Source organism: Pelecanus crispus, chromosome 2, assembly GCF_030463565.1.
Source record: "Pelecanus crispus isolate bPelCri1 chromosome 2, bPelCri1.pri, whole genome shotgun sequence".
Lineage (NCBI taxonomy): Eukaryota > Metazoa > Chordata > Aves > Pelecaniformes > Pelecanidae > Pelecanus > Pelecanus crispus.
In genome coordinates, this window is record NC_134644.1 from 127,242,464 (window position 1) to 127,268,153 (window position 25,690).

Consider the following 25,690-nt stretch of genomic DNA (forward strand, 5'->3'; position numbering starts at 1 on the left):
CTGCCCAGAATGTGTCCATATGAATATCTTAGGACGCCCTAGGGCATCTCAAAAAAGAATTGGTTGTCTGTGTGTAGGCCATAGAATTCTTCTGAAGCTGGCTTAGTCTGTAAGTCCTTAGCTGTGCTTATCCCCTTCTTTAGACACAGGTGATACATACATGCTGTGTACATATAGCTAGCATGTATAACTCTGCAGTTGTGGTCCTCACTGCTCTGAAATCTGTCTTTTAACAGTCCTGAAATAGGTCATAACTGGGCATTTAACAGGCTAGTCTATCAAGCCCAGATGATTTGAATGCATTTAAGTAGTACTTATTCAGCTCCTTCCTTGTTCAAGGGTGAGATCTTACCCTTTTGCCTTTTGTTGCTGGTATTAGTTGTATTAAGCACCTCAATGCAGCAGATTTGTGGTGAAGGTGGATGCAAAAAAGGCAGTATGAACATTAGCTTTGTCTCCGTATCCCTCTATTTTTTCCCTTGTGTTGCACAGTGGACTAACTTTTACTTTCATCATCTTCTTGCTCCTAATGTACTTTCGGAATTATTTCTTCCAGAGTTTGATGTGTCCCTTGCCAACTGTGTCTAATTTTGGCCCATTATACCATGTTCTGCTGTGGTATTCTTGCTTAGTAAGTTGACCTCATTTCCATTCCCTGCATGCTGTGAGATCAACAGTGAGGTCCTAACTAAGACAATGTGGTCTCATTGTACAATCCCCATTATTCCTTTGCAGGAAGCTTTGCGCTCTGTGTGGTCAGTATTGTTTATTTAAAGAACTGTGAGGTTTCTTTAACTCCTTTTTCACTAGCACCACATTCTCGGGGATTCTCCCAACTAATACTGCATTTATGAAAGTATGCCTACTTGAAACACATTTTTTTAATTCTGTTGTCATTTCTTCTTTCTTTTTTTCCCCAAACAAGCTTTAGTCTTTTATATTACCATCAGTCATTTGAATTATCAGATCTCCATTTTGCTAATTAAGTCAAAATGTTGATTGTCAACTAAATCTTCCAAGTCCTCCTACGTACCATTTGTAGTTCTTGCATTAGTGTTCAACCATCAAAGACTGAGATAAATGTACCACTGTCATCACAATGGCCCCTTCTTTAACCCCTCCTTTTATAAATAAACTTGTTTTGGCAGTGGTCCACAGAACAGTATTTTATTTTATTTGATTTGCCCATACTATTGGGCCATGTATCTAAATACAGCACTCAAATTTTGAAGAAATTAGCAAGTCTGTCTTTACAGCATGTTCCTTTCCTCTGTGAGGGCTGTTTTCCATCTTTGCTTACCTATTGCCATATCTCTAAACCTTCTTAGGGCATCACCCCATGGGTGAAGATGCCAAAGCCATTCTGCCTATAGCACCTATTAAACCATGACTTCATTACCAGTATGTCTGTCACTGCTGATAAAAACATCCACAGATCCCTAGGTTCCATGATGAGTCCTACAGCCTCCTTGTCACTTCTTATCCACTTAATCTCATTTCTGGCTGTATTCTTAGAGTGAAGGTAGATGGACATGAAAGTTTACTGACTAGTGAAATGGGTAGATTTTGCAGGCATCATACCCACGAAGACCTTCATGGAGTTCATCAGATAGTCTCTGTTGTGCTCATTCCCCTTCATTCCCTCCTTGGAATCCCCTTTGGAGGTGGTGAATCTCTTGGACGCTGGGAGCACTGGCTTTTCTTAATCTGTTCTTGGGATTGGTTCCTCTCTTTTTCCAGAACAAGTTCTAATTTTGGGATTACCTTTCTCTGTATATAAAGATCATATGAAGGTTTGGAGGGTTTAGCTTGGAGAGAGCTTTTTATTCTCCGACGGTGTGCTTGGGTGTTATATTGTGCTGTTATATCTGAATTTCAAACTTGCCAAACAGTCGCACATGTAGTTACTGGTGCCTGAGACTGCCTATTTAAAATTTACATGTGCCCATTTTAAACATGCTGTTTCAAGAGGAATAGGAACATAATCTTTGGTGTTCAGTGCAGCAGATGTGGGTTTCTAGTCTGTTGTGTCAGTGCTCAGGAGCATGTTTGTGACTGCTTATACCTGGAACATCTTGTCCAAATGTATCCACAGAGCTCATATCTAGTTCTGCTCTGTGTGACAAAGGGTGTCTTTTTTAAGTTCTCAGTAGTTAATGACAAGGTAGATGGCCTTTAGAAATGCATTGCCTCGTCTTTTATCTTGTGCTATGTAAGCATTAACAGGAATAAATTTGGTCAGTGCTTTTCTTGTTACACTTCTCTGTTGTTGCAGTGTGTTACCTCTTTGTAGCTTTCCTGTATCCAGTTTCTAAGCTATTTGACACAGAGGAGGATAGGATTCACCTACAAATGAAGACATCTAAATCTGTATGTCTGCAAGTGTACTAAGTGTCTAAACTCCGATTATAGACAATGCAGATCGAGTCAATACCAAAGAGCCTGAAGAGCTATTTTTCTCACCGTAAAGTAGATGCCAACTTGCTGGTCAACTCTAGGCTCCATTGACTGCATCAGCTAGACCTCCATTGACTGCAACAGGGGATTGGAAACCTAGGCCACGCCTAGGTACTTACATTAGTTGTTTTACTCTTAAGCTGAATTCCAGCCAGGAATGCCACCACCCTCCATTACTTTTTAAGGTACGTTTGTATAGAGCTGTAGGGTCTAGGCTTGTATGCCTTTGGCACTAACACTATAGAAATCATTAATAGCAAATATTAATCTTTGTCATCAAATGATAGTTTGTAAAGTATGAGTTTGGATATTGTTTTTGTTATGATTGCTAGCAGTCACCCCTTCTATTCACCCCCTCAAAGAATCCCCAAAGCACTTGAAGTAGTGGCCTGAAGCCACTGATCACAGGTGGCAAGCATCCAGTTTGGTGGTGTACACAGATATTTGATAGTATCACCTGGGGACTTGCTTGTGAACTGCTGTCGTGGTTTAACCCCAGCCAGCCACTAAGCACCACACAGCTGCTCACTCACTCCTTCCCGGTGGGATGGGGAAGAGAATTGGAAGGGTAAAAGTGAGAAAACTCACAGGTTGGGATAAGACAGTTTAATAGGTAAAGGAAAAGCCGCGCATGCAAGCAAAGCAAAATAAGGAATTCATTCACTACTTCCCATCGGCAGGCAGGTGTTCAGCCATCTCCAGGAAAGCAGGGCTCCAGCACGCATAATGGTTCTTTGGGAAGACAAACACCATCACTCGCAACGTCCCCCCCTTCCTTCTTCTTCCACCAGCTTTATATGCTGAGCATGATGTCATATGGTATGGAATATCCCTTTGGTCATTTGGGGTCAGCTGTCCCAGCTGTATCCCCTCCCAACTTCTCGTGCACCCCCAGCCTGCTCGCTGGTGGGGTGGGGTGAGGAGCAGAAAAGGCCTTGACTCTGTGTAAGCACTGCTCAGCAGTAATGAAAACATCCCTGTGTTATCAGCACTGTTTCCAGCACAAATCCAAAACATGGCCCCGTACTAACTACTATGGAGAAAATTAACTGTATCCCAGCCAAAACCAGCACAATTGGGCCAAACTTATTTTTGCAATTCCTGTCTTCCATTCCACATACTGCTTCAAAAGCCTTGAAAAAGTCTCAGGCCTAAGGTCAATGTTTTCTATTAAGATAGTTGATAGCTATAAATAGTTATTGCTTACATCTGTATTTGGGTGGCTAAAGTAATCTGAGTAGGTAGCCTATTTTAAAAAGTAGAGATTTTAAAAGAGAAGGCAGTTCACTCCTGTTACAACATGAACCACCAAGCTTGGTTGTTAAGCACTGTGAGATCTTTTTTTTGCTCACAGAGAATCTGGCATGAAGGAACAGCTAATGCATCAGACTTCATGATCACCAGTAGGAAGTGGTGTAAATTTATAGAATGAACAAACATGAATTTGGACAAGGTTGGCCTACCCAATATAAAGGATGTGTAAGTAAAGCACAAAAAATAGTCACCAAAGTGCATGTTCGAAAGTACTCACCCCATTTACAGTAGTCTGCGTTCAGAGGATGTCCAACTGGTAGAAGATTGTGCATGTTGAGACATGCATTGTGTTGTTGCAATCTCTTCTAAAGTTTATGTCGTGGTTTAGTCCCAGTAGGCAACTAAGCACCACACAGCCACTTGCTCACCCTCCCCACCGGTGGGATGGGGGAGAGATTCTGAAAAGCAAAAGTAAGAAAACTCCTGGGTTGAGATAAGAATAGTTTAATAATTGAAATATAACAATAATAATAATAATAATAATAGTAGTAGTAGAAGTAGTAATAATAGTAATGAAAAGGAAAACAACGAGAGAGAGAGAGAAGCAAAACCGAGGAAAAACAAGTGATGCAACCGCTCACCACCTGCCGACCAATGCGAGCACCAATCACTGCCCCCTGGCCACCTCCCCCCAGTATATACTGAGCATGACGTCATATGGTATGGAATAGCCCTTTGGCCAGTTTGGGTCAGCTGTCCTGGCTGTGCCCCCTCTCTGCTTCTTGTGCACCTGGCAGAGCATGGGAAGCTGAAAAAGTCCTTGACTGGTGTAAGCAGTACTTAGCAACAACTAAAACATCAGTGTGTTATCACCATTATTCTCATACTAAATCCAAAACACAGCACTACACCAGCTACTGGGAAGAAAATGAACTCTATCCCAGCCAAAACCAGAACAGCTTACTATCACATTTTACTAGACTTGATAGCAATTTTTAATCCTTTGGGGTTTTTGTGGAGAAAGAGAGCATCTGGTACACTACAAACATGTCTATTGATGTTATCTTTGGATTTAGGTTGTGAGGGGGTGTTTCATGCTGGCTAACTGTCGGTAGCAAATGTAGAGGCCCTAATTAGTAGTCTGATCTTCTCTATGCTTCCTTTACAGTTAGTGGAAACAGAGGAGCTCTTCCAGAGTGCTGATGCAGAGTACCTAAATTTTTTATTTCTGTGTTCTCAGTCTCATATAGTTCTGTTTCTTGGAGAGAGTTCCCCTTAGTCTTAGAGATTTGGTGGGGAAAATACAGATACTGGTCTTCCCTGTCACCTGTGAACTTTTGCTCTGTGATCGTCAAGAGTAAAATGAACCTGGCCTGGCATGTTCTTTAGCCAGCTTTCCAAAGTGTTTGCCTTCAGGAAGTCAGACACTAAGGTTGCCGCATCTTCAGATGCTACATTTGCACTGTACATTCATCAGAAGTCAGTTTGATGCTGGCGCTTAGTACTGGAGAATTGCATTTGTTCCATGTTACAAAACGGCAGTGGTGTCTCTCCATATATGTAAATAAAATCTGATTTTTCCTGTGTGTGATATAAATGCTGCTAAATCTTTCATTTTTAATATTTTGGTGGCTTTAATGCAAAAATGTCAAAATGTATTTTCTCATACCTTCCATCTTTCGCACATTATTCCTTTTACATACCTTTGCAAAGTCTGTGAATTATAGGACTGTTCTTCCCCCAAGATAAAATATAAAAGCACAAAAGAGGGTTAGTAGCAGTTTGTACAAAGTGTTTAATTACTTGATTTATACTGAACACTTAATTGGGATGAATCTTCACTTCTCTCACTGATTTTTTTGTTTTTGTATTGTTAAGTATTATGGTCAAATGGTGTGATGTTCACACATAAACTTTCATGTAAGAAATATGTTATACTACACAGGAACTATATATAGTGGATCATTAGTAGTTTTATAAATACATTAGGAGAATTTTGTATTGTTTGAAAGAGAAACAGAAGTAATAGATTTGCTAATTCCTCGTCTTTAAACATTCTAGCCAAGATCAGATAACCTACCAGTACACACCTATGCAGTACTTGCTATATCCCTACTAAACCACCAGTGTGCATCTTCAGGTTGAGCTACAAAAATAATCCCTGTGTTATTGTCAGAAGAGAATTTTCAGTGGAACTTGTAGGAAAATAATTGAAGTAGCTGTTCATAGAAAGATTACTCAGTTTCTTTTGATAAGAGTGTTTGACATTTGCTTTGTAATGCAAACAGATGCTGCATTTTACCAGATATGTTTTGGGGTTGGGTATTTTTTTGTTTGCTTTCAATAAAAAGAGGAATTTTTGAAGGCCATTGTGAACTCTGCACAGAAGTATTAATTAGAAAACATAATTCTACCGTTGTGCTTAATCAGAAAAACAGAAATTTAAAGCTCAACAGAAGAAAACATAAACTTTCCGAGAAATGTTTGTTGTTCTAGCTCATTAACACGCTGTCTCTGTTGGACAGCATTTTTTAAATACCATAAAAATTAATAGCGTATTTAAGAACTGCTTTATTGGCATGTTTCTTCAAATTCTAATTTAGACGTAGTGGTTAATTGTGCTGTCTCTATCATCAGAGCATAGAGAAGTAAATACACCCTTTGGCTTCAAAATTTTCAATTTCCACTTCAACTTTTTGACTTAGGTGAAAATGCATTCTCTGTGTGAGGTAAGAAAAGATTTCAGTAGAGGTTGTTAGCTAATCTTGTAGGATGAAGACATCTTAGTCCTTCTAAGTTTAACAGAGCAGAAAAAATGTCAGCCTGATTTCACATGACTAGGGTATTGAGAAAAGGACTAAAACATCTTTGTTAGTGTTGTTGTTTCTGTTAGACTATTTCAAAACAGCTGGATGTAAAATTGCTTGTTATGTCTATGTTCTAACTTGTTCAAACTTTTTTCCCCTGTGTAGAAAACTTTAAATGAATCAAAAATAGCTAAATGATTGACCTTGTTGTTAGTTGAGCTTGGGTTGTTTTCCTCATTTGGTAGTGGATCTGCTTTCTGCTTAGTACTTTTTTCTTACAACATTTTGAAAATTTCTGTCTCATTCATTTTAGCTCTTTGGCCATTATGAGTTCCGTTAGGTTTTTTGTCCTCATCCTTTTCTCTTTGAGCTTTAACTGTCTGAATAAATTCTTCCTGTTCCATTCCCAGCACAGGTTTTCTTTGATCTCAAATTTCTGAGCAAGTTTGGTGAAGTCACTAGGGCTGGCCAACTCTTCATTTCCTGCATTTTTTCCATTGGTATCTCTTACCCTAAATTATGTGTACCAAGTCTAGATAATGATGACTGCTTTTATGCATCCCTCCATAGTGTTTTAGCCTGAAATGATTCTTTAATATCATGTTAAAATAGATTGCGGGAAGCTTCTCCTCTAATTAATTAGTGTGTTTCCACCTTCTGTATCATTATATGCTCTTCTGTCTAGATTTCAGCTGTTCCAGCTACTTAAATCTTCCACGAGGTGTGTGGTCCCATGAACACAGGTCTCAGGAAAGGTCATCTTCTGCCAGTTCATCAAAGGCAATGACTGTCATGAAGACAGCAGTGACTTCTTGAGTTTGTTTTTCTTACTTTTCTTAACCTAAGCATCTTTAATATCATATTTTCGATCATAGTTCCCTAATACTTGTAAGCTGTTACAGTTAATATCTAAAGTGGTCAGTGCAGTGTGTGTCTGTTTTCCAATGCAGTCTGTAAATGGTCTGTTGTTCCATTCCTAGTTGACCCATACTAATTTTTCTTCTTAGGTAACCCACTGCAATCTTCTCAGTCTCCCTTTCTGCTATTCTTCTTCTGCTTGTTTTTTCCCTCTCCTTTTTTCTTCCACAGGTACTTACTACTTGGCATTTTTTCTGGTCCACAAGAACTAATGAACTTTACCTATGACCTTGCTAACATTTGCTTTCTGTTCTGAAGTTCCAACCTGTGCTTTTTCTCTCAGGTGGACTAGTTAACATTTGAATTTGGTTGAACCTCTTTCTAGCATTAAGCTTGGAGTTTGCAGTTTCTTTTTCACACCTTACAAGAAATCGTGCACCCAAAAACTTGGCATTTTTTTCCCCAATATATTAGCCAATAAAATAAAAAAGCTTCCTACAAAGCTTGCTTTTCTCATATCCTTACAACAACAGGGTTACAACGGAGCTAATACTGTTCTTCTTGTATTCACATGGTAATACAACTTGGCAGTCTTCATAATGCTCTTGATTTATGCAGCCCAGTGAAATAGCTCAATCACACTTGGCTACAGTTTCATATTATGTTTAATGCAATCTGAAAGTGGATTGCTGCTGAAGAGTGGCATTCTCTTTCTGCCTCTTGCAGTACAGTCCAACTTTGCATGAGATCTAATGATCATATGACCTTAGGATAAGTTGTATCATCTTGCTGATTTAACAGAAAATTATTACCCGCAAATTATTACTTTCCTATGAGATTTGTTGATCTGGCTAGTCACATGGCTACACTATTTGCTATCAGCTGAGCAATGGAGTTTCAGGAGGACCATGCCTTTAAGAGACAGCCTGCAGTTAAATGAGGTTAAATAAGATAATGGCAATTTTATGTCTGTATTACTCTTTCATGCAAAACACTGTCAGGCTTAGGGATAAAATCTTTAATTTACTGGAGTAGAACCTACGTTGACACGAGTGGGTGTTATTATTTCATCTCCTTTTATGTTGAAACTGAAGGTAGCTTCAGCACCTTTCTTTGAGGAGCAAAGAATTGTTTATTTAGTAACTTGTGATTCTTTTCTTTAACTTCATGTCTTACCTTTTTAGGAAATTGCATAAGTGCTGGTTTTGACCACATACTGGTTTGTTTGTCCAGGTGCAAGAGGCACTGGTATCTAAAAATCTCACTTTAAATATTAATTCTGGAATTTAAATGTTACTGGAAAAATTCATTTGTGCAGAAAAAAGATAACGTGTCATACGAGTTTGATTTATACAATAAGTACATGTTCTTTATGGCCTTTCTCTTGTCTCACTGATGCTATTTTCTTGCTGCTTCTGCTGCATGTTTCACTGTTTCTTTCCAGTTTTTCTCCAGTTTCAGCATTAGTCATAGCCTGTCTGTAATTAATACGTGTGTGCTCCACAACCCACATCATGAGAAGCATAGAAGCATTATATATCCACCCTACTGGAATGCAAATCCTATGACTTGTTGGCAAAACAATGCCATATAACAGGAAATCACAGGCAGTAGTACTGTAGGTTCATATCCCACTGAGGGACCCTGGTACCATGCACATACTGTTTTCTTGCTGTAATCAAATGCCTTTAGCATTGCCTGTTTTTCAGAGTCCATGCTTATCACTCTATTTCTCTTTTTACTACTTCACATTTTTCTGGTTTACTCCTGTGAGATTATTGTCGGACAGGATGTCAGCTAGGCAATGAGTAAATTAGCAAAAACTGTTCTGAAAGTAGGGTCAGTATTATCAGTGAAATATAGAGCTCAGCGAAGGAGATACAGCTAAATATCATTTAATGTTTGTGACACATCTGCTTCTTTCTGGCTCCAGCTTGAAACAAGCGCTGAGAATTAGGGGATATTACGTAGCTAGAACATGTTAATATGCTGGAAAATGTGCTGGTTTTTACTGCTAGCTCACAAATGGTGTTGTCAAACATCTATCTCTTAGTTACCCTAAAGGATGTAAAATAGTGAGAGTATTTGTTCTAGCAACGTTACCTCTTCCGCTGTTTCCTCTTTTTCTCTCTTTATTTGCTAGTTCGTTTTTGCTGTCTGTTTATTTATTATGCTAGAGGTGATACTCACTGCTAATTTGTTTTATATAATTACTTTTCTCAGTTATTAGAATTCCTTCAATAGTCAGACATATCCTCACAACCTGAAAATAAGCATTAAGTTTTATGGTAAAAGAAAGCTCAATAGTTGGATTGCTTTTAAAAGTTACTGTAGAAAATATTGTGATTAAGACTTTTAATGGTGTTTTATCATGGAATGTTTGACAGATGTAGAAAGTGAAAATAATTATAATATTCTTCCACGGTTTTCACTGTTGATGCCTATAAAATTATTTGTATAGCTGTTTTTAGTTTTAGTGCTGAGTTTACACCAGTTATTTTGTTAAGGTTACCTGTCATCCACTGTTCTGCCAGTACAGCATATTAGCTAACATGAGTGTTAGGCTTATTTAGAAACAGCAGAGTTACTGTCTTCATTACATTTAATTAATTTGTTTTGTACCATATTCCAGGCAGATGCACAAGTACAATAATGATCTTGATTTTTGATTGTGTACAATAGCTCTAGACATAGGCTCAAGATAGAGGGCTGTGATTAAAACACATCAATCAGTTGTAAACTGAGTTATCGTCAGTAATACTGATGACTGAAGAGAGCACAGTGATGCTGGATTAGCCCACTTGCATTTACAGTAACGACTATAATGAAAATGCTGGTTTAGTAGTAGTAGGTAATTTTCTTTGTTATTCCCACTCCCTATCCCTCCCCATTTCCCTTAATTGGAACTCTGGTTTTATGTAATCTTAGCTGACGCTATTTCTGACACTATCTTCTGCTACCATCGGCTTATTTTCTAGATGGGAAGTGATGGAGTTTTGCGCCTCAGTAGTTCTGCTCTAAATAATGAATTCTTTGCATATGCAGCACAAGGGTGGAAACAGCGATTGGCAGAAGGTAACACTCTACTTGTTCTCAGATTTACCAAAGGTTAATTGTTTTTATGAAGAATGTCTCTGTTTCTACATTTGAGAAGTACTTTTAGAATAGAAAGTGTAATACAACAGTAATTCAGCAAAAGAAAAATTGCTGATTCCATTTTGAATTTAGTGTACATTTTTACAGCTTGCTGTGGCAGCTTATTTTGACAGTATAAAAAAAACCCAAGCATTTTCATCACTGCCAGCCTTGCAAACATAAATGCATGCAACTAAATCCCACCAATATACTTTTGAAATACTGATGTTATATGCTAAATTAGATCTTTCTATGTCACACTCATTTTTGTTTTTCATTATTTTCATTTGGAATTGTTGGATGACTGTAACAGAAATCATTCTATGTCATCTTTGTATCTGTAATTTATAATTACCCATATTAAGCTAATCCTTGACAACTTTTATTCAATATGTTAGTATTTGTTTTTTAGGAGAATTTACACCAGAAATGCAGTTGCGCATCAGACAAGAGATTGAAAAGGAAAAGAAAACAGAACCTTGGAAAGAAAAATTCTTTGAAAGGTTTTATGGTGAAAAGTAAGTATTGGAGCAAATAAAAGCATTTTTTTATTTTCTTTTAGGAGGAAATGAAAATATGATTTTCTGCTTCACATAGCACGGTCATATGCTGTAAAACTTAATAAAGCAGTTATCAAAGGCAGTCATTCCCCAGTATAAGAAGTCGTGGGTAGAATTATAGTGGTGTGTCTGCACTTGCATTACAATTGCGTTTTTAAAGGTTCATAACTCATCCATAAAAAATCATTCCAAGGAGAGCTTAAGACACAAGGCCCAAGCATGTCAGTATTTTCTAATTATCTTTTAAAACATAGCATTAGGGCAATTCTCCCCTCCTGCAAAATATAAATACAGTTTCTACAGACTAGAAGGCCAGTAGAGATATTTCTGTATTTGTTTTTAATTACTTTATTTTTTTCTAAGGTAGTTGCAAAGTTTCTAAAATCAAATAGTGTTTTTTATTGTTTGACTGAGATGGCCCTTTGCTGAAGTAGAATATACAACATGGAAGAAATATTGGCTAGACCCAAATGGAAGTGACAATGATGAGTCTAATTTTAGAAGTGAGATGCAAAGAATAAATAAATACCCTTAATTAACTAAAATGAATTAGATAGTATCACTTCAGGTACACAACTATATATTATTATATATATTATAAAAAAACTTATATTCAGTTTTTTAAAAAATCAAAATTTAAGGACATTCACATATTTGTAAAATTCAAGAATCTTCCTTCTAAAAATTGCTTTAAAAAGTTAATCCATGAATACTTAGAATTACATCTCTGGTTTTAAAAATATTAAGTATTAAAAGTATTAATTATTATAAGGTATAACCTAATTCTTTAAAAGTTACTGATTTTTTTTTTTTTATTTTCAGGTATGTTTTAATGGAATTTATGCACAATACTTAGCAGACAAAAATGTTCCATGGGAACCATCATCACAAGAGATGTCTTAGTTTGGTTGTTAGATGTTTTTTACTTAAGAAATCCAGGGCACAGGGAACCCTTCATATAAGTGATTAACTTAAAAATTAAGGCATTAACTAAAGTGTTTCTGCAGTAACAATGCTAATTCTCACAATCCACTGCCTTGGACCACTGGGAAATGTAGAGAAAACAAGGCAGCAAATAGGCAGGACAATTTTAATATTTTATTTTGCACATCCTTGCTAGGTGCTTTCTCCCAGTGTGAATACTATTTCTACACTACTTTATCTTTACATATAATGGAAATTCTAGGGTCTTAATATGTCAGACTTTCATATTGTCAAGTGCTTAATTTCTTACTTAACAGCTTTGAGACCTCAGTGTAGCCCAGGTGTTGATCCCTTTAGTATCTGCACCCTCAGTAAGTTTGCAGACGACACCAAATTGGGTGGGAGTGTCGATCTGCTGGAGGGTAGGATGGCCCTGCAGAGGGACCTGGACAGGCTGGATCGATGGGCCGTGGCCAACTGTATGAGGTTCAACAAGGCCAAGTGCCGGGTCCTGCACTTGGGTCACAACAACCCCATGCAACGCTACAGGCTTGGGGAGGAGTGGCTGGAAAGCTGCCTGGCCGAAAAGGACCTGGGGGTGTTAGTAGATAGCCGGCTGAACATGAGCCAGCAGTGTGCCCAGGTGGCCAAGAAGGCCAACAGCATCCTGGCTTGTATCAGGAATGCTGTGGCCAGCAGGAGCAGGGAGGTGATTGTCCCCCTGTACTCGGCGCTGGTGAGGCCGCACCTGGAATACTGTGTCCAGTTTTGGGCCCCTCACTACAAGAAAGACATTGAGGTGCTGGAGCGTGTTCAGAGGCGGGCAACGAAGCTGGTGAAGGGTCTGGAGAACAAGTCTTATGAGGAGCGGCTGAGGGAACTGGGGTTGTTTAGCCTGGAAAAGAGGAGGCTGAGGGGAGACCTTATCGCTCTCTACAACTACCTGAAAGGAGGTTGTAGTGAGGTGGGTGTTGGTCTCTTCTCCCAAGTAGCTAGCGATAGGACAAGAGGAAATGGGCTTAAGCTGCGCCAGGGGAGGTTTAGACTGGAAATTAGGAAAAATTTCTTTACGGAAAGGGTGGTCAGGCATTGGAACAGGCTGCCCAGAGAGGTGGTGGAGTCACCATCCCTGGAGGCGTTTAAAAAACGGGTAGATGTGGCACTTCGGGATATGGTTTAGTCTGGTCTACCCTTGATTAGTCTAGAGTGGGCTTGGTAGTGTAGGTTAATGGTTGGACTGGATGATCTTAAAGGTCTTTTCCAACCTAGATGATTCTATGATTCTATGAAAAAATATTAATTAGGTTTTCAGATAAGGAACATAATGGTTTTTCATTATGCTTGTCAAGAGAAGAGTCAGTTGCCAGCCTTTCATGAAGGAAAGGGCTATGTAAGGTATTGGCATAGGGCCTTCTGCAAGAAGTAGAAGTTTAGTACCAGGAAAGCATGAGCACCTCACTCTAGCTGAAGCCTATTCCTCAGTCACAAATGACTGTCACGTGCACAGAGAGTGATAGTCATAATTTTACAGAGCCAGCAGTGCCATGCTAGCTGAATGCTGGACACTGTAATGGTTGGCAGATAATTACTCAGTCTGCAGTGATACATGTCATTTGGGTTGATAGGTTCCTGACATCAACATTGTTATGCAAAATGTCATATTGCACATAATTTCCATTTTGACTACAGTACTGAATCTGGTCCCCCTTGCCCTTTACCCAGTTTGCGTTGTTTCATTTGCATTCTTCTTCCTGGCTGTTATGTAGGCAGGGTCTACATTGCTGCTTGGACAGATTTAAGCACTTTTTCTCATTATTTACTGACTGAATTATAGCTTTTGCTATAGTTTCCACCTTGTGTAAGTTCTCTCACCTTTTTTCACTTTGTTTTTTAAACTTGCTTTGAGTATGATTGGGCTTTGTCTCTTTTCAGCTATGTTGATTCACCTGAAGTAGCAAATTTTGAAAGCTTCCTGAGCTATTTCTCCCATGCACTGTCTGCAGAATGGATCTCTCTTGCAGTCTAACTTGCTCAGCTTACAGTCAATGTGGTAGTTTTGCTCTGACTTCAGCTAATTTGATCTGTTAACATTCCATAAGTAAATTCAAGTTTCACCTTATACTTAGAGAAGGACCATTAATAGATGCAGAATCTTTGTAAAGAGTTTTACACACTCCCCAATTCACGGCATTCAAAGGCTTTAGAATGCTTCTTCCATGTTGGCTCTACACATTATGTTTCTTGTGTTTGCTCTTATCTGTATCCAGGCTGTTTATCATGGGACTGTCAGTTGTAGTTTACTTCCATCCATTTATGTTCTCTTTCCACTTCCTCATGGTTGTTCATTTTTCCTCTCTCTGACTTTCTTTAAAAAACAAAAACATCGTTCTGCAGTTATTTATCTAGGATCAGCTGATGCATGTTACCAGAAATCCGCATTCTTCTGGCTTGTTGCCCCAGAATTGCAAGGGTTATACTCTATTGTCTCAATATATTATTTCTTTTCCCACTCTTGAGAGAGTTACGTGTCAGGATAGTACTGCCAGTTCACTAAATCAAAACTTTAATTTTGGGTAGACCTCCTCTAAATTTTAGTGCTGATTTAATCCTTCATTAATTTATATTCCCCCCCCCCCCCCCCCCCCGGTACTACTTATCACAGGACTAGAATATCAGCAACCATATATCCTTCAGTAGCTGTTTGGGCTTTTTTTATTTGATGACTGACTGTCCTTACTTTATCAGTTGAATCCTGTCCTTAGCACTTTCACTGATGGCTGTTTACCGCTGTCCTCATTTTTTTCTGCTGTTTTGCAAACTTTGGGTGTCTCCTTCTCTAAGGAAGAAGACAGATCAGCTGTTTATCTTGCAGTCCGAGATTGTCTTAAACATGCTGATCTTGAGCCTTCTCCTTTTGAAAGCCTTTTTCTTCACTGCAGTATCTTCTTCAAGATAGTAGCATTTCCAATACTGCAAAAAAACGATTAAGATTCAGTACGTGTTCTGCTGGCCTTAATCCTGCATTATCTTATTTTTCTTACACTTCTTCCTCTTCAATATGTTACTAGAATGTGTTTATTTGTGTAGTGTCCATGCGATAGTTGCATTCACCTCTATCCTGTCCTTCATTCCTTTGCTGATTTTCATTCCATAAAGATAACTATCAGGCAATATCTTTTCTGATGTAAGCCAGCTAGAGAAAATAGACCACTGATTCAGTTTTCAGTAATGCAGTAGATTTCTTTCCCCTCCTCATTTTCCTGAGATAACTTTTGCTTGGTTACACAGGAATTATAGAGGAAGGAAGTTACTCACCTAAAGCTAAGTAAACTAAACTTTACTCACCTAAACTTATAACCTAAACTTAGACTATATAGGGAACCTATAGTCTATATATAAGAAAGACACATCTTCTGAAATGCATTCAATGTGGGAAATGCAAATTTTCTGTTCTGAATTGCTCTCCAGAGGATCCTTCCTCAGCATATTGATGGCACAGGGACACTTTTTGCATGTTAAGTGAGTAGTAGTAGGCAATATTAATAATTACCCTGAGAGTGCTTTTTGGGATACCAATTCCAGGCTGGGTTTTTTGGGTTGGTTTTTTTTTGCATTTACAGCTATCACTGTAATGCATCTGTTCAGTGTTTTTAAAGTACACAACCACAGATTTTGGTTTTTTACATGTTTATTCTGTACTTATATATATACATGGGCCTTTGTGATCTTTGTATCTTCTGGCTGCACATTGACAAGTTATCTTGCTTCCATGATTTCTGAATATCATTTATGCTCGCTTATTTCTATATGATTCTTTGTTTTCTGATTAAAATGAGAACAGAGATCAAACTTCTATTAATTAGATTAGAAGATCCTTAAGACCATGAAATTTCTTTTAAGGCCTCCAGCCAAGCTTTTTTGTATTTTCTGCTATTTATGGAATTGCTGAGGCACAAAGTCTGCTTGGAAAATCTTACTAAAGATGCTGAACACCTGTACTCCCACTGTCCTTAGAAGGAAATGAGGATGTCAGAGTGCATACATTTTTTAAAATAACCTTTTTTTTCAGCCCTTGGCTTTTGTTTTGGTTGGGTTGTTATGGGTTATTTTAATTCTGTTGAAGTAATAAAACTTCTTTTAAACTAATATTTTCAGGACCAAAGGTAGGTAAATCTTCAGAAGAGAAGTATACGTAGGAATGGTTCCTTCGCACCTCATCCCTGAGAATTAATGCATAGATTATAAATATGTGTCTTTTTAGCTCCTTAAGAATGTTAAACTTCTTTTTAATTATAATGAAATCAAATGAATAGTATATATGTAGATCTGTTTATTTAGAAATAATTTTTATCTTACATGAAGTATTTAGTTTGCTGAAAGAATGGAACAAAAACACACAAGCTGTCAACTGAGATCTTTATAATTGACTCGAGTTGTAAAATGAGGCCGAATTGGAATTATTTTGATTTTCATCATGAATTTGAAATGACTGTCAAATTACAAATCTGAAACGCGTGCTTTGCCTTACTAGTTTTAGGTGCAGCTTTTTCTTTAAAGTGCAGTATTTAAGCCATGTTGCTGGCTGTGTTGACCCTAAATGCAGGTGTAGGAGGAAGAAGGGGATTTCCTGTAGAACTGTTACTGATGGAAGAAGATAGAGTTCTGCATTTCCTCTGCAATGCATGCTGTATCAGTATTGCAGTGTTGTGCTGGTATTTAAAAAAAAAACAAACCAAAGAAATTTAAACAAAGCATGAGTAGTGGTGAATCTGTGTAGCTTGCTTTTTTGTTTCATTGAAGTGCCAAATAGTTAAATAATGAATAACAGATTACTTATTTTACAAATATTTAAGTTTTTTAACACTGGTAAGAAAATCTGGGTAGTTAGGTTTCCAAAATATATAAAAACATATATAAATTAGTCAGCCACCACTTAATCAAACCACTATTTTAAACTGGAAAACACGTCCTTTTTGTAAATAAAAGATGTGGGCGAGAAAGACGATCCTGTTCTTTTATCATGTCTGTAATGAAAAGACTTTTTTAATTTGTGTGTTTTTATTTAGATTGGGAATGTCAAGAGGGGAATCAATGAAACTCACTGCAGTGCAGAACAATGATGAAGATGAAAGCAATTCTTTGTGTGGATCTTCTGGCACACCTGGTCCTTCTAAGCAAGCAACCTTTGAGGACCAAGAAGAGAAAGGTGCTAAAATTCCACCTTCACCAGAGAAAGATTATTGTTCATCTCCTTGTACTATGGAACAGGTTCCTGTCAAGGATCTAGCGGCAGACTCAGAGGATATACTGATACCTGAAGAATCAATCATTCAGGAGGAGATTGCTGAAGAGGTTGAGACAAGTATTTGTGAATGCCAAGAGGAGAACCATAAAACAGAACATGAGTTTTCTGAGGAGTCAGTAAGTCCAGCTGGCACAAATGAAGAAACAGAGGCAGTACAGCTTGCAGACAGCACTGAGTCCTGTGTCATGATGAATGATGTAACTGATACTGTATCTCACATTGAAATTAAAGTGGAGTTGAAGTCAGAATGCCCTCAGGAGGAGATGTCAGTTGTGATAGATCAGCTGGAGGATTGTGTATCACCAGCGCGATCAGCTTCATCCGCAAACTCTGTCAGTGATACAGCAGAGAAGGATTCCGAGTCTGCAAAAGAGCTAATTGCACCAGAAATGCAAAATGCTGTTCTGGAAGGCTCCTTGTTCACTGGTGGAGGCATTGCGGTGGATATGGAGCTTCAAAGTGACCCTGAGGAACAGTTGTCTGAGAATGCTTGTATTTCTGAAACTTCCTTTTCCTCTGGAAGTCCAGAGGGACCGTGTGTTTATATTGCCTCTCCTGGAGGAGACACTCAGTCAACTTCAGAGGAACCATGTACTCCAGCATCTCTTGAAACAGCTTGCTCATCTGAAGTGTCCAGTACTGAAAACATTGAAGGTGATATTCAGCAAAAGGCCAGTGATGAAAACTTGCACACGCCTTTAATGTCAGAAATCTCGCCAATGTCCACCTCGCCTGTAACCTCAGAAGCATCTCTGATGTCAAATTTACCTTTAACATCAGAGGCATCACCAGCTTCTAATTTACCTTTAACATCAGAAACATCTCCAATGTCTGATTTGCCTTTAACATCAGAAACATCTTCAGTATCTTCTGTTCTTCTAACTTCTGAAACATCTGTGGCAAATAGTTTGCCTCTTCCATCAGAGACATCTCCAGTTTCTAATTCCCCAGGCAATGAAAGACTTATTCTGCAACAAAGGAAATCACCATGTTTGTTGGAAGACTCCCTTCCCACTTTGAAAGAAGAAAGTTCTGCCATTCCTAAGGTGGTTCAAGAAGAGAATCTCGTTGTTCAGCCAAAGCAACTCCAGAGTGCCCCTGAAAATATGAAAGTTGGTCCACTAACAATTATACCTGATACTTCAGTATTGGAAGAGCCCCAAAGCAGAAACCTCAGTCATCAGCCATGTAAGTCACATTCTGAAATTGAGAAATCCTACATTGCATCCATCCCAGAACACTCTCCTCCAGAGGTGATCAAAATTAAAAATCATAGTGTTCAGCAAAGAGGTGACAAGAAAGGTACACTCTTGCCATCAGAGGTAGCTGTCTTATCAGAAGGATCAGTTGGCAAAAATATCGAATTGCTTCCCTCCAAGCCACATGATAAACTATATACCTCATCTCTAGAGAAAGCTACATTCTCTGAAGTGTGCAGAAGTAAATCTCACAAGCTAACTGGCAGCACCCAAAGCCGTCTAGAGAGTTCACATTCTTCCAAGTCATTAGAACCCACAAAATCACCTGAAGTGAGGCATGAAAGTAGAGACCCAGAAATCCCAAAGAGGAAAACAGCAGAACAGCACAGTTTTGGAATCTGCAAAGAGAAGAGAGCTAGAATAGATGATGATCAGCCTAACCGTAGTGCTTCATCAACAAGTCCGTCTGATAAAGATCAGCCACCCAGAGAAGAACCCCGAGTTCCACCCCTCAAGGTAATGAATAAACAGGCTGACTTGGAAACTAAAAGTTTGTTATCTCCCTCCTACTGACTGCCTGCAGACACAGTGCATGGTGTATTTTTTGTGGAGGTGTGAGGGGTGTTAGTACTGATGGTTTTGCTTTACTATTACATTCCTGCCTTGCCAAATTACTTCTGATGTAAATATACCTATAGTTATTCAGTCAGGGTCTTTGCTACAAAATTGCTTTTGTGTGAGGGAAGGTTTTCCAGGATCTATGGCTTAATCTAATTCAAGAGCTTCCCCATCATTTACACAGTGCTACTTGTTTTTCTAATTGCCCAACTGTATTATCCGCTTGTTCTCCTGTGGATGACTTCTCCAGCAAGCATGAATAATAAATGTTACCATAACCAATACTAAGAAAAACAACCAGTGCCTTAATCCAGCAAGAGGACCTAGAGTCAGAATAGTTGGAGATCCCTTTGCAAGCCCAGGGCTTGGGGTAGGCTGAAGTATGAGATTTCCCTGTAGAATTAATTGGAAACAGAGACCTGGCTATCAGGGGGAAGTGTCTAATTGATGTATGTATAGATATCTTTGTTAATGGCAAAGCAAAAGGTAAAAAAGATACACCAACTAAGCAAACACTTTTATGTGTATCATTCTGCTATGTAAGCAAGTAAATTCCAGCTGAAAGCTTTTCTTTCCTAACAGAGGGATCTATAGATCTAGTTATATATAGGCTAAGTGTTTTGACCCTTTTAATTTTGTACATGATGACATCAGCCAAGTTTTAGATCCAATTTGCTGAACTTAAACCATTGACTTTGCAATACTAGTTCCTGATTATTCAGAAATGCCCTTTTCTGCATTTATTTTTAACTGCTGCAATCACTGAACATTGTTAATATGGCCAGGAGGGCAAATAGGCTAACTGTTTTAATCACTAGTGCGGCAGCATATTTCAACTAATTTATTTTTATGAGCAGTGATGCAATTGGAAGTCAGCCCATTCTGAGTTTAGTGATACTCTTTCATATTTGGAAGGTCTCTATCTAGCCTAATAAATTCTAATCACTCTCTAAGTACAAAGGAAAATAGATCACTAGGGAATAAAAAAAGGTCATGACTATAATAATAAAAATAATCAAGCGCTTAGAGCTTCAGCAGTTCTGGTGATGCAAAGTGGAAACTGAAAAAAAGTTCCTACTGAAACAGCAAAATGTTTTGAAGTAATTATGAGTTTGTGATACTCTTTAAAATATGTTCATGTAAATGTTAAAGCCTCACAATGCTAGGCATGAGTGTTTATTTATAAGCCAAAAATTTAACTGCTAGGAAAGGTGAAGTATTCCAGCTCCCCAGACCAGCATAGAGTTGTATCGTTATATAAATGGTTATATATTACAATACCATCTTAATACTGATTTCCAGTGATCTTTTACGGAAAATCAAATGCTGTCAGTCTTGCACAGTCTCAGGAATTGAATCTCCCTGAAGCCTCCAGCCAGTGAATGAGAATACTGAAAAATTGGGAAGCATTTCGAAAAACAATTTTGGACAATCAATTCTAGTATGTTTTTTGGGTAAAAATATTTGGCTCTTGGGTCATCTCAGCAACAAACCCCTATCCTTTGAAATTAAAAGAGGAAAAAGAACCCCAGTTCTCCTAAGTCATTCTGCTGTGTGGCTCTTACTTCCCATCATACCTTATGAGTACTTTTTCTACAAATACTACCTAGTTTTCTTCTCAATTCCTTTCAGAAGAGAAGTCACAGCATTAACCGCTAAGTCCTATTACTGTGGACAGCCCAGTAAACATATGTCCCTTTTAAGAAATTGAAATTTTTTTTTGCCAACCTTTGGGTATTCTGAGAGCGTGTATGAGTTATAAAGTGGTCCCAGGACTCTTAATCTCTAATCCTGAAAACAGATGTGCCTAGTTGGAAACATACTAATAATCCCAGCGATTTTACAGGTTATTATTTTGCTTAAAGTTTTAGGTATTTAAACTTTAATATTTGCATTTTTAGTATTTGTAGGTTTGAGGATTTCATTTTTGAAATGCAGTGGTGTAGGAGGTATCCCAGGAATGTACTAAAGTGAGTCTCTTAAAATTGCGAGTGAGGAAGGGAAAGGCGTATCCTTTGGTGATTCACTTCTTTTATACCACTACTCTCTGTGGAAGTGCTCTGTGGTGTAAAATGAAAAACAGGCTCAGCGGAGACACTGCTACATCCTCTCTAAAGGCAAGATTTGTTGTCTGGTATATAAGCTAAACGCAGGCTGTTCCTAATGTCTTAGTCGTTGGAGACCAAGGAGCAAAAGCACTACATGATCGTTATTTTTTCACACATTTGCAGCAAGTGCTTAGTCGTAGACTCTTTTCCAGTATCACTGCACTAGGCTTGTTGATCTTCTCAGTAAGATACACTGCATATAAAACAGGTCTGACAGATTGTATCAGACAAGCATGATGTTGTCATCCAGTTCAATCTTTCTTCCTGTCAGAAGGATCAACGTGAGTAGGCTAATACAGGTGTCAGTTATTCATGCTGGAGGATGATAAAATACTGACGTGTAAATATCATTACTTTTTAGAATTCTTCTGTCCAGCTGCACTGGACAGTAATTCCCTTCATTACCTTTCTCTGACCCTTTAAGAGGCAGCTGGTGATTTTAGTGAGTTGATGATCTCATTAAAATTATTGGTTTCTTTCTTCCTTTAGATTCAGCTTTCAAAAATTGGACCACCTTTCATCATCAAGAGCCAACCTGTTTCTAAACCAGAACCTCGAGTTTCCCCAAGTACATCGGTCAGCAGTGGGAGAAACACTGGGGCGAGAACTCTTGCAGATATCAAAGCAAGAGCTCAGCAAGCAAGAGCCCAAAGAGAAGCTGCAGCTGCAGCAGCCGTGGCAGCAGCTGCGAGCATAGTCTCTGGAGCAATGGGGACCCCGTGCGAAGGTGGGAAGACAAGAACACTGGCACATATCAAGGAGCAAACAAAGGCCAAGCTATTTGCAAAGCATCAAGCCAGAGCTCATTTACTCCAGACTAATAAAGAATCAAAGTCGCAGTTCAGCTTGAAGGAAAGTACCTCATCTCTGGAGATACCAGCTTCTACTGACACAAAGATTGAAGGTTCTACAGGTGTCATTATAGTTAATCCTAACTGCAGGTCCCCTAGCAACAAGTCTGCTCATCACCGTGAGACTACCACTTTATTGCAGCAGCCACTTAACACAGCGACATTACCAGAAACTGCTACTGAGATATCTGTGCACAGTTCTGATGAAAATATACCTATGCCACAATTGTGTGAGAAAATTATTTCATCTACCTCTACTGAAAGTAACAGTGTGCCAGTGCTTTATAATAAAAGTTCAGTCTCTGTGTCTGTTTGCAGCACTGCTATGTCTGGAGCAATTAAAGAACTTTCTTTTGCAAGTTCTGTTGATAAATCCTCTGTTTTAATGTCTGTTGACAGTGCAAACACAGCAGTTTCAGCTTGTAATATAAATATGCTGAAAACCATCCAAGGGGCTGATACTCCATGCATAACCGTTGGACCAAAATGTATTGATAACAGTAATGTACCAGTCTCCATAGACAATACGGTCTTATCAAATGCCATCGATGACAAAAGGTTGCCGATACCAAGTAGCAATGCCAATAATGCAGTCTGCAGTCATTATGCCACTGTGCCACCTTCATCTATTGCAAATAACTTGCCAAATCATCTCTCTGGTAGTTCTGTACTGATTCCCCCAGTGGGGACTACCAACAGATTTTCTTCTGATAAGATAGCCATAACTGGGTGTAATGAGCAAAGCACTGTCTCCATTCACACTACCGTTAGGTCAGCTTTAAGTTGCAGTGAGGCCCTTGCAGTAGCAGATTCTGTTGCAAGGCCACCCATTTCAATGTTTACTGGTAACATGGTGACAATAAGCTCTTATGATAATGCTACTAAATTAAATGCTGATCTCTTAGAAAAAAGCTCTGGAGCACGAAACCGAATGGATCTCTCTGGTAAATCTCAGCCAGTGAGCTTTACACAAACTGCCATGAATAGGTCTATACCTTGCAAGGTCATTGTTGACCACACTACAAATCTGAATTCCAGTCTGTCACTTTCTTCTTCTATTGAAAATGCAGAGAACAGCACTGACCTGCAGAGCAGACCTGTAAGGACAGAAGCTGCCTTACAAAGTATAGCCTGTCCTCAGGTGTCTGTCATAAGCAGGCCTGAAGTGGTCTCTAATGAAAGCCTTGAGCACAGTTCCAGCTTTATCACCATTACAGCAAAGCAGGACAGCAAGAACTTGCAGGCAGGTTGTTCAAGTCTTCGAGAAGTGCCTCTTGCTCCTCAAGATAAATTAATTGAGGTGGTTACTCCCAGCCAAGGCTTTGCTGAGCAATTAAGAGGTCCTTCAGCATTTAAAAATGAAGCAGATGCTGCCTGTGCCAACCAGTATAACACTAACAATAGAATTTGTTGGCATGATGAAGAGGCAATGAGTACAGACCAGCCGGTGGTCAGCCATCTTAACTCCGGTAAGCATAAGGAATACGCAGAGCAAAGCTGCTTAAAACATGTCAAAACCGAACCTTCCAGTTACACGCAAATGTCAGAACTGCAATCCAGGAGTCTTTTGACGAGCATTGCTGTTCCCGTTAAATCGGAAACTAATGAGTCTGACAAGTGCTTCAGGATGGACACTGAGGATTTTACAGGACCTGAAATGCCTGCCCAGACTGCAGAAATAGCCACGAGTGCGCAGCCGCCGCAGACCTCCAAGACATCCATCGCGGACTCCATGGAAGACTCCCTGTCCCTGACAACAGAAACCCTAAAGAGAGTTACCAGTGCCGGGGGCTCTAGCTGTCGCTTGTCATCAGTGGAGGCCAACAACCCTTTAGTGACACAGTTACTGCAAGGCAATCTGCCTTTAGAGAAAGTGCTGCCGCAGCCCAGATCAGGAGCCAAACTAGAAATTAACAGGCTTCCCTTGCCTTTGCAAACTACCTCAGTATGTAAAACAGCAGTGTCCGAGAGAAATATTGTTGAACATCCTTCCAACTCGCCTAATCCAGATGGTAAAGGATTTACAGCAGGCAGCATAGCCCCACTACAAATCAGAAAGCGTGAAAACCATCCGAAAAAGAGGATGGCCAGGACTGTAGGGGAACATGCTCAAATTAAATGTGAGCCTGGGAAGGTGTCAATGGACACAGATGTTAAAGTGGCTCCTTGTGTAATTAGTTCCAGCATGAATCAGCTAGGGCATGGTCAGCCATTTAAGCAGGAGTGGCTGAACAAACATGCCATTCAGAGCCGAATCGCTCACAGCCCAGAGATCAAGCAGCAGAAGAGGCCGTTGCCTTCATGCAGTTTCCAGCAGAGCTTATTTCACATTGATAAAAATGGCAGCTTTCATGCAGAAGCTAGTACCTCACATAGACAGCATTTTTACCAAATGTCCATGGCTGCAAGAGGCCCCATTCCTACGGCAGCTTTGTTGCAAACTACTTCAAAAGGCCCACCTGGCTGCAACGCATTTGCTTTTAGCAGACACCTGGAACAGAAGGGCTTGGGAGAGGTGAATATTTCTACAGCAGCTCACCAGCTGAGGCTAGGAAGTATGTTTTCCCCTAATATTCAAATTAAGGAAGGTGATGACATTGCCAGTGCCTCTCAAACTCTGCAGAGTAAAACATTAGTGCATCCCCCTCCTCCCCCTCCGCCCCTGCCACCTCCTCCCCCTGCTCACCCAAATGCAGAAGTCCCCTCTGATCAAAAACAACCGACAGTTACTATGGAAACCACTAAAAGACTTAGTTGGCCTCAGCCAGCAAGCATCTGTAGCAATATAAAATCTGAACCTATTTCTTTTGAGGAAGGTTTAAGCAGCAGCTGCGAACTGGGCATGAAACAAGCTTCCTATGATCAGAACGAAGTGAAAGAACAGTTAAAAGCATTCGCATTAAAAAATGCAGATTTCTCTTCCTATTTACTTTCTGAGCCACAGAAGCCTTTTACCCAACTTGCTGCTCAGAAAATACAGACGCAGCACCCACAGCAGCAGCAGCAGCAGCAGCAGCAGCAGCAGCAGCAGCAGCAGCAGCTCTGTGGAAATTATCCAACAATACACTTCGGTAGCACAAGCTTCAAAAGGGCAGCATCTGCAATTGAGAAATCAATTGGGATTTTAGGAAGTGGTTCAAACACTGCCACAGGCCTGTCTAACCAGAACGCGCAGATCCCGGTTCAGAAATTTGCCGACAGTAGCAATGCTGATGAACTGGAACTGAAATGCTCTTGCAGGCTGAAAGCCATGATCGTGTGCAAAGGCTGCGGAGCCTTCTGTCATGATGACTGCATAGGGCCTTCCAAACTGTGTGTAGCTTGTCTGGTTGTACGGTAGGAACTGAATCAAAGATGCAGTATCCCTTATCAGCGTGGGAGAGCAGGACAAAGGAACGGAAAAATTGGAACGGTTTAGGCCACTAATGGTTTGCAATTAGTTAATTGATTTTTTTGTTTTGGTTTGTTTTTTTTTCTTCCACATGGTGCTTTCAGAATTTAGTTATTCCTGCCTGAGTGCCATTTTCTGGGAAGAAGAGGAAACCTGTAGAAGTAGTTTGAAAAAAAAAAGAGATAGCCTTGTTACTGAAGCTTCTATGAGCAATCTTGCTGTG

The 25,690-nt window shown here is 39.3% G+C and overlaps 1 protein-coding gene across 1 annotated transcript in view; it reads left to right on the forward strand.

The window, feature by feature from the left end:
- ASXL3 (ASXL transcriptional regulator 3) overlaps positions 1-25,416 on the forward strand; it is a 131,804-nt gene extending 106,388 nt beyond the window's left edge. The window contains exons 9-12 of the mRNA XM_075706121.1: positions 10,355-10,451; positions 10,924-11,029; positions 17,062-19,015; positions 21,715-25,416. Of these exons, the coding sequence (XP_075562236.1) occupies positions 10,355-10,451; positions 10,924-11,029; positions 17,062-19,015; positions 21,715-25,416 (5,859 nt within the window). The remainder of the gene's footprint in view (positions 1-10,354; positions 10,452-10,923; positions 11,030-17,061; positions 19,016-21,714) is intronic.
- The last annotated feature ends 274 nt before the right edge of the window (positions 25,417-25,690 follow it).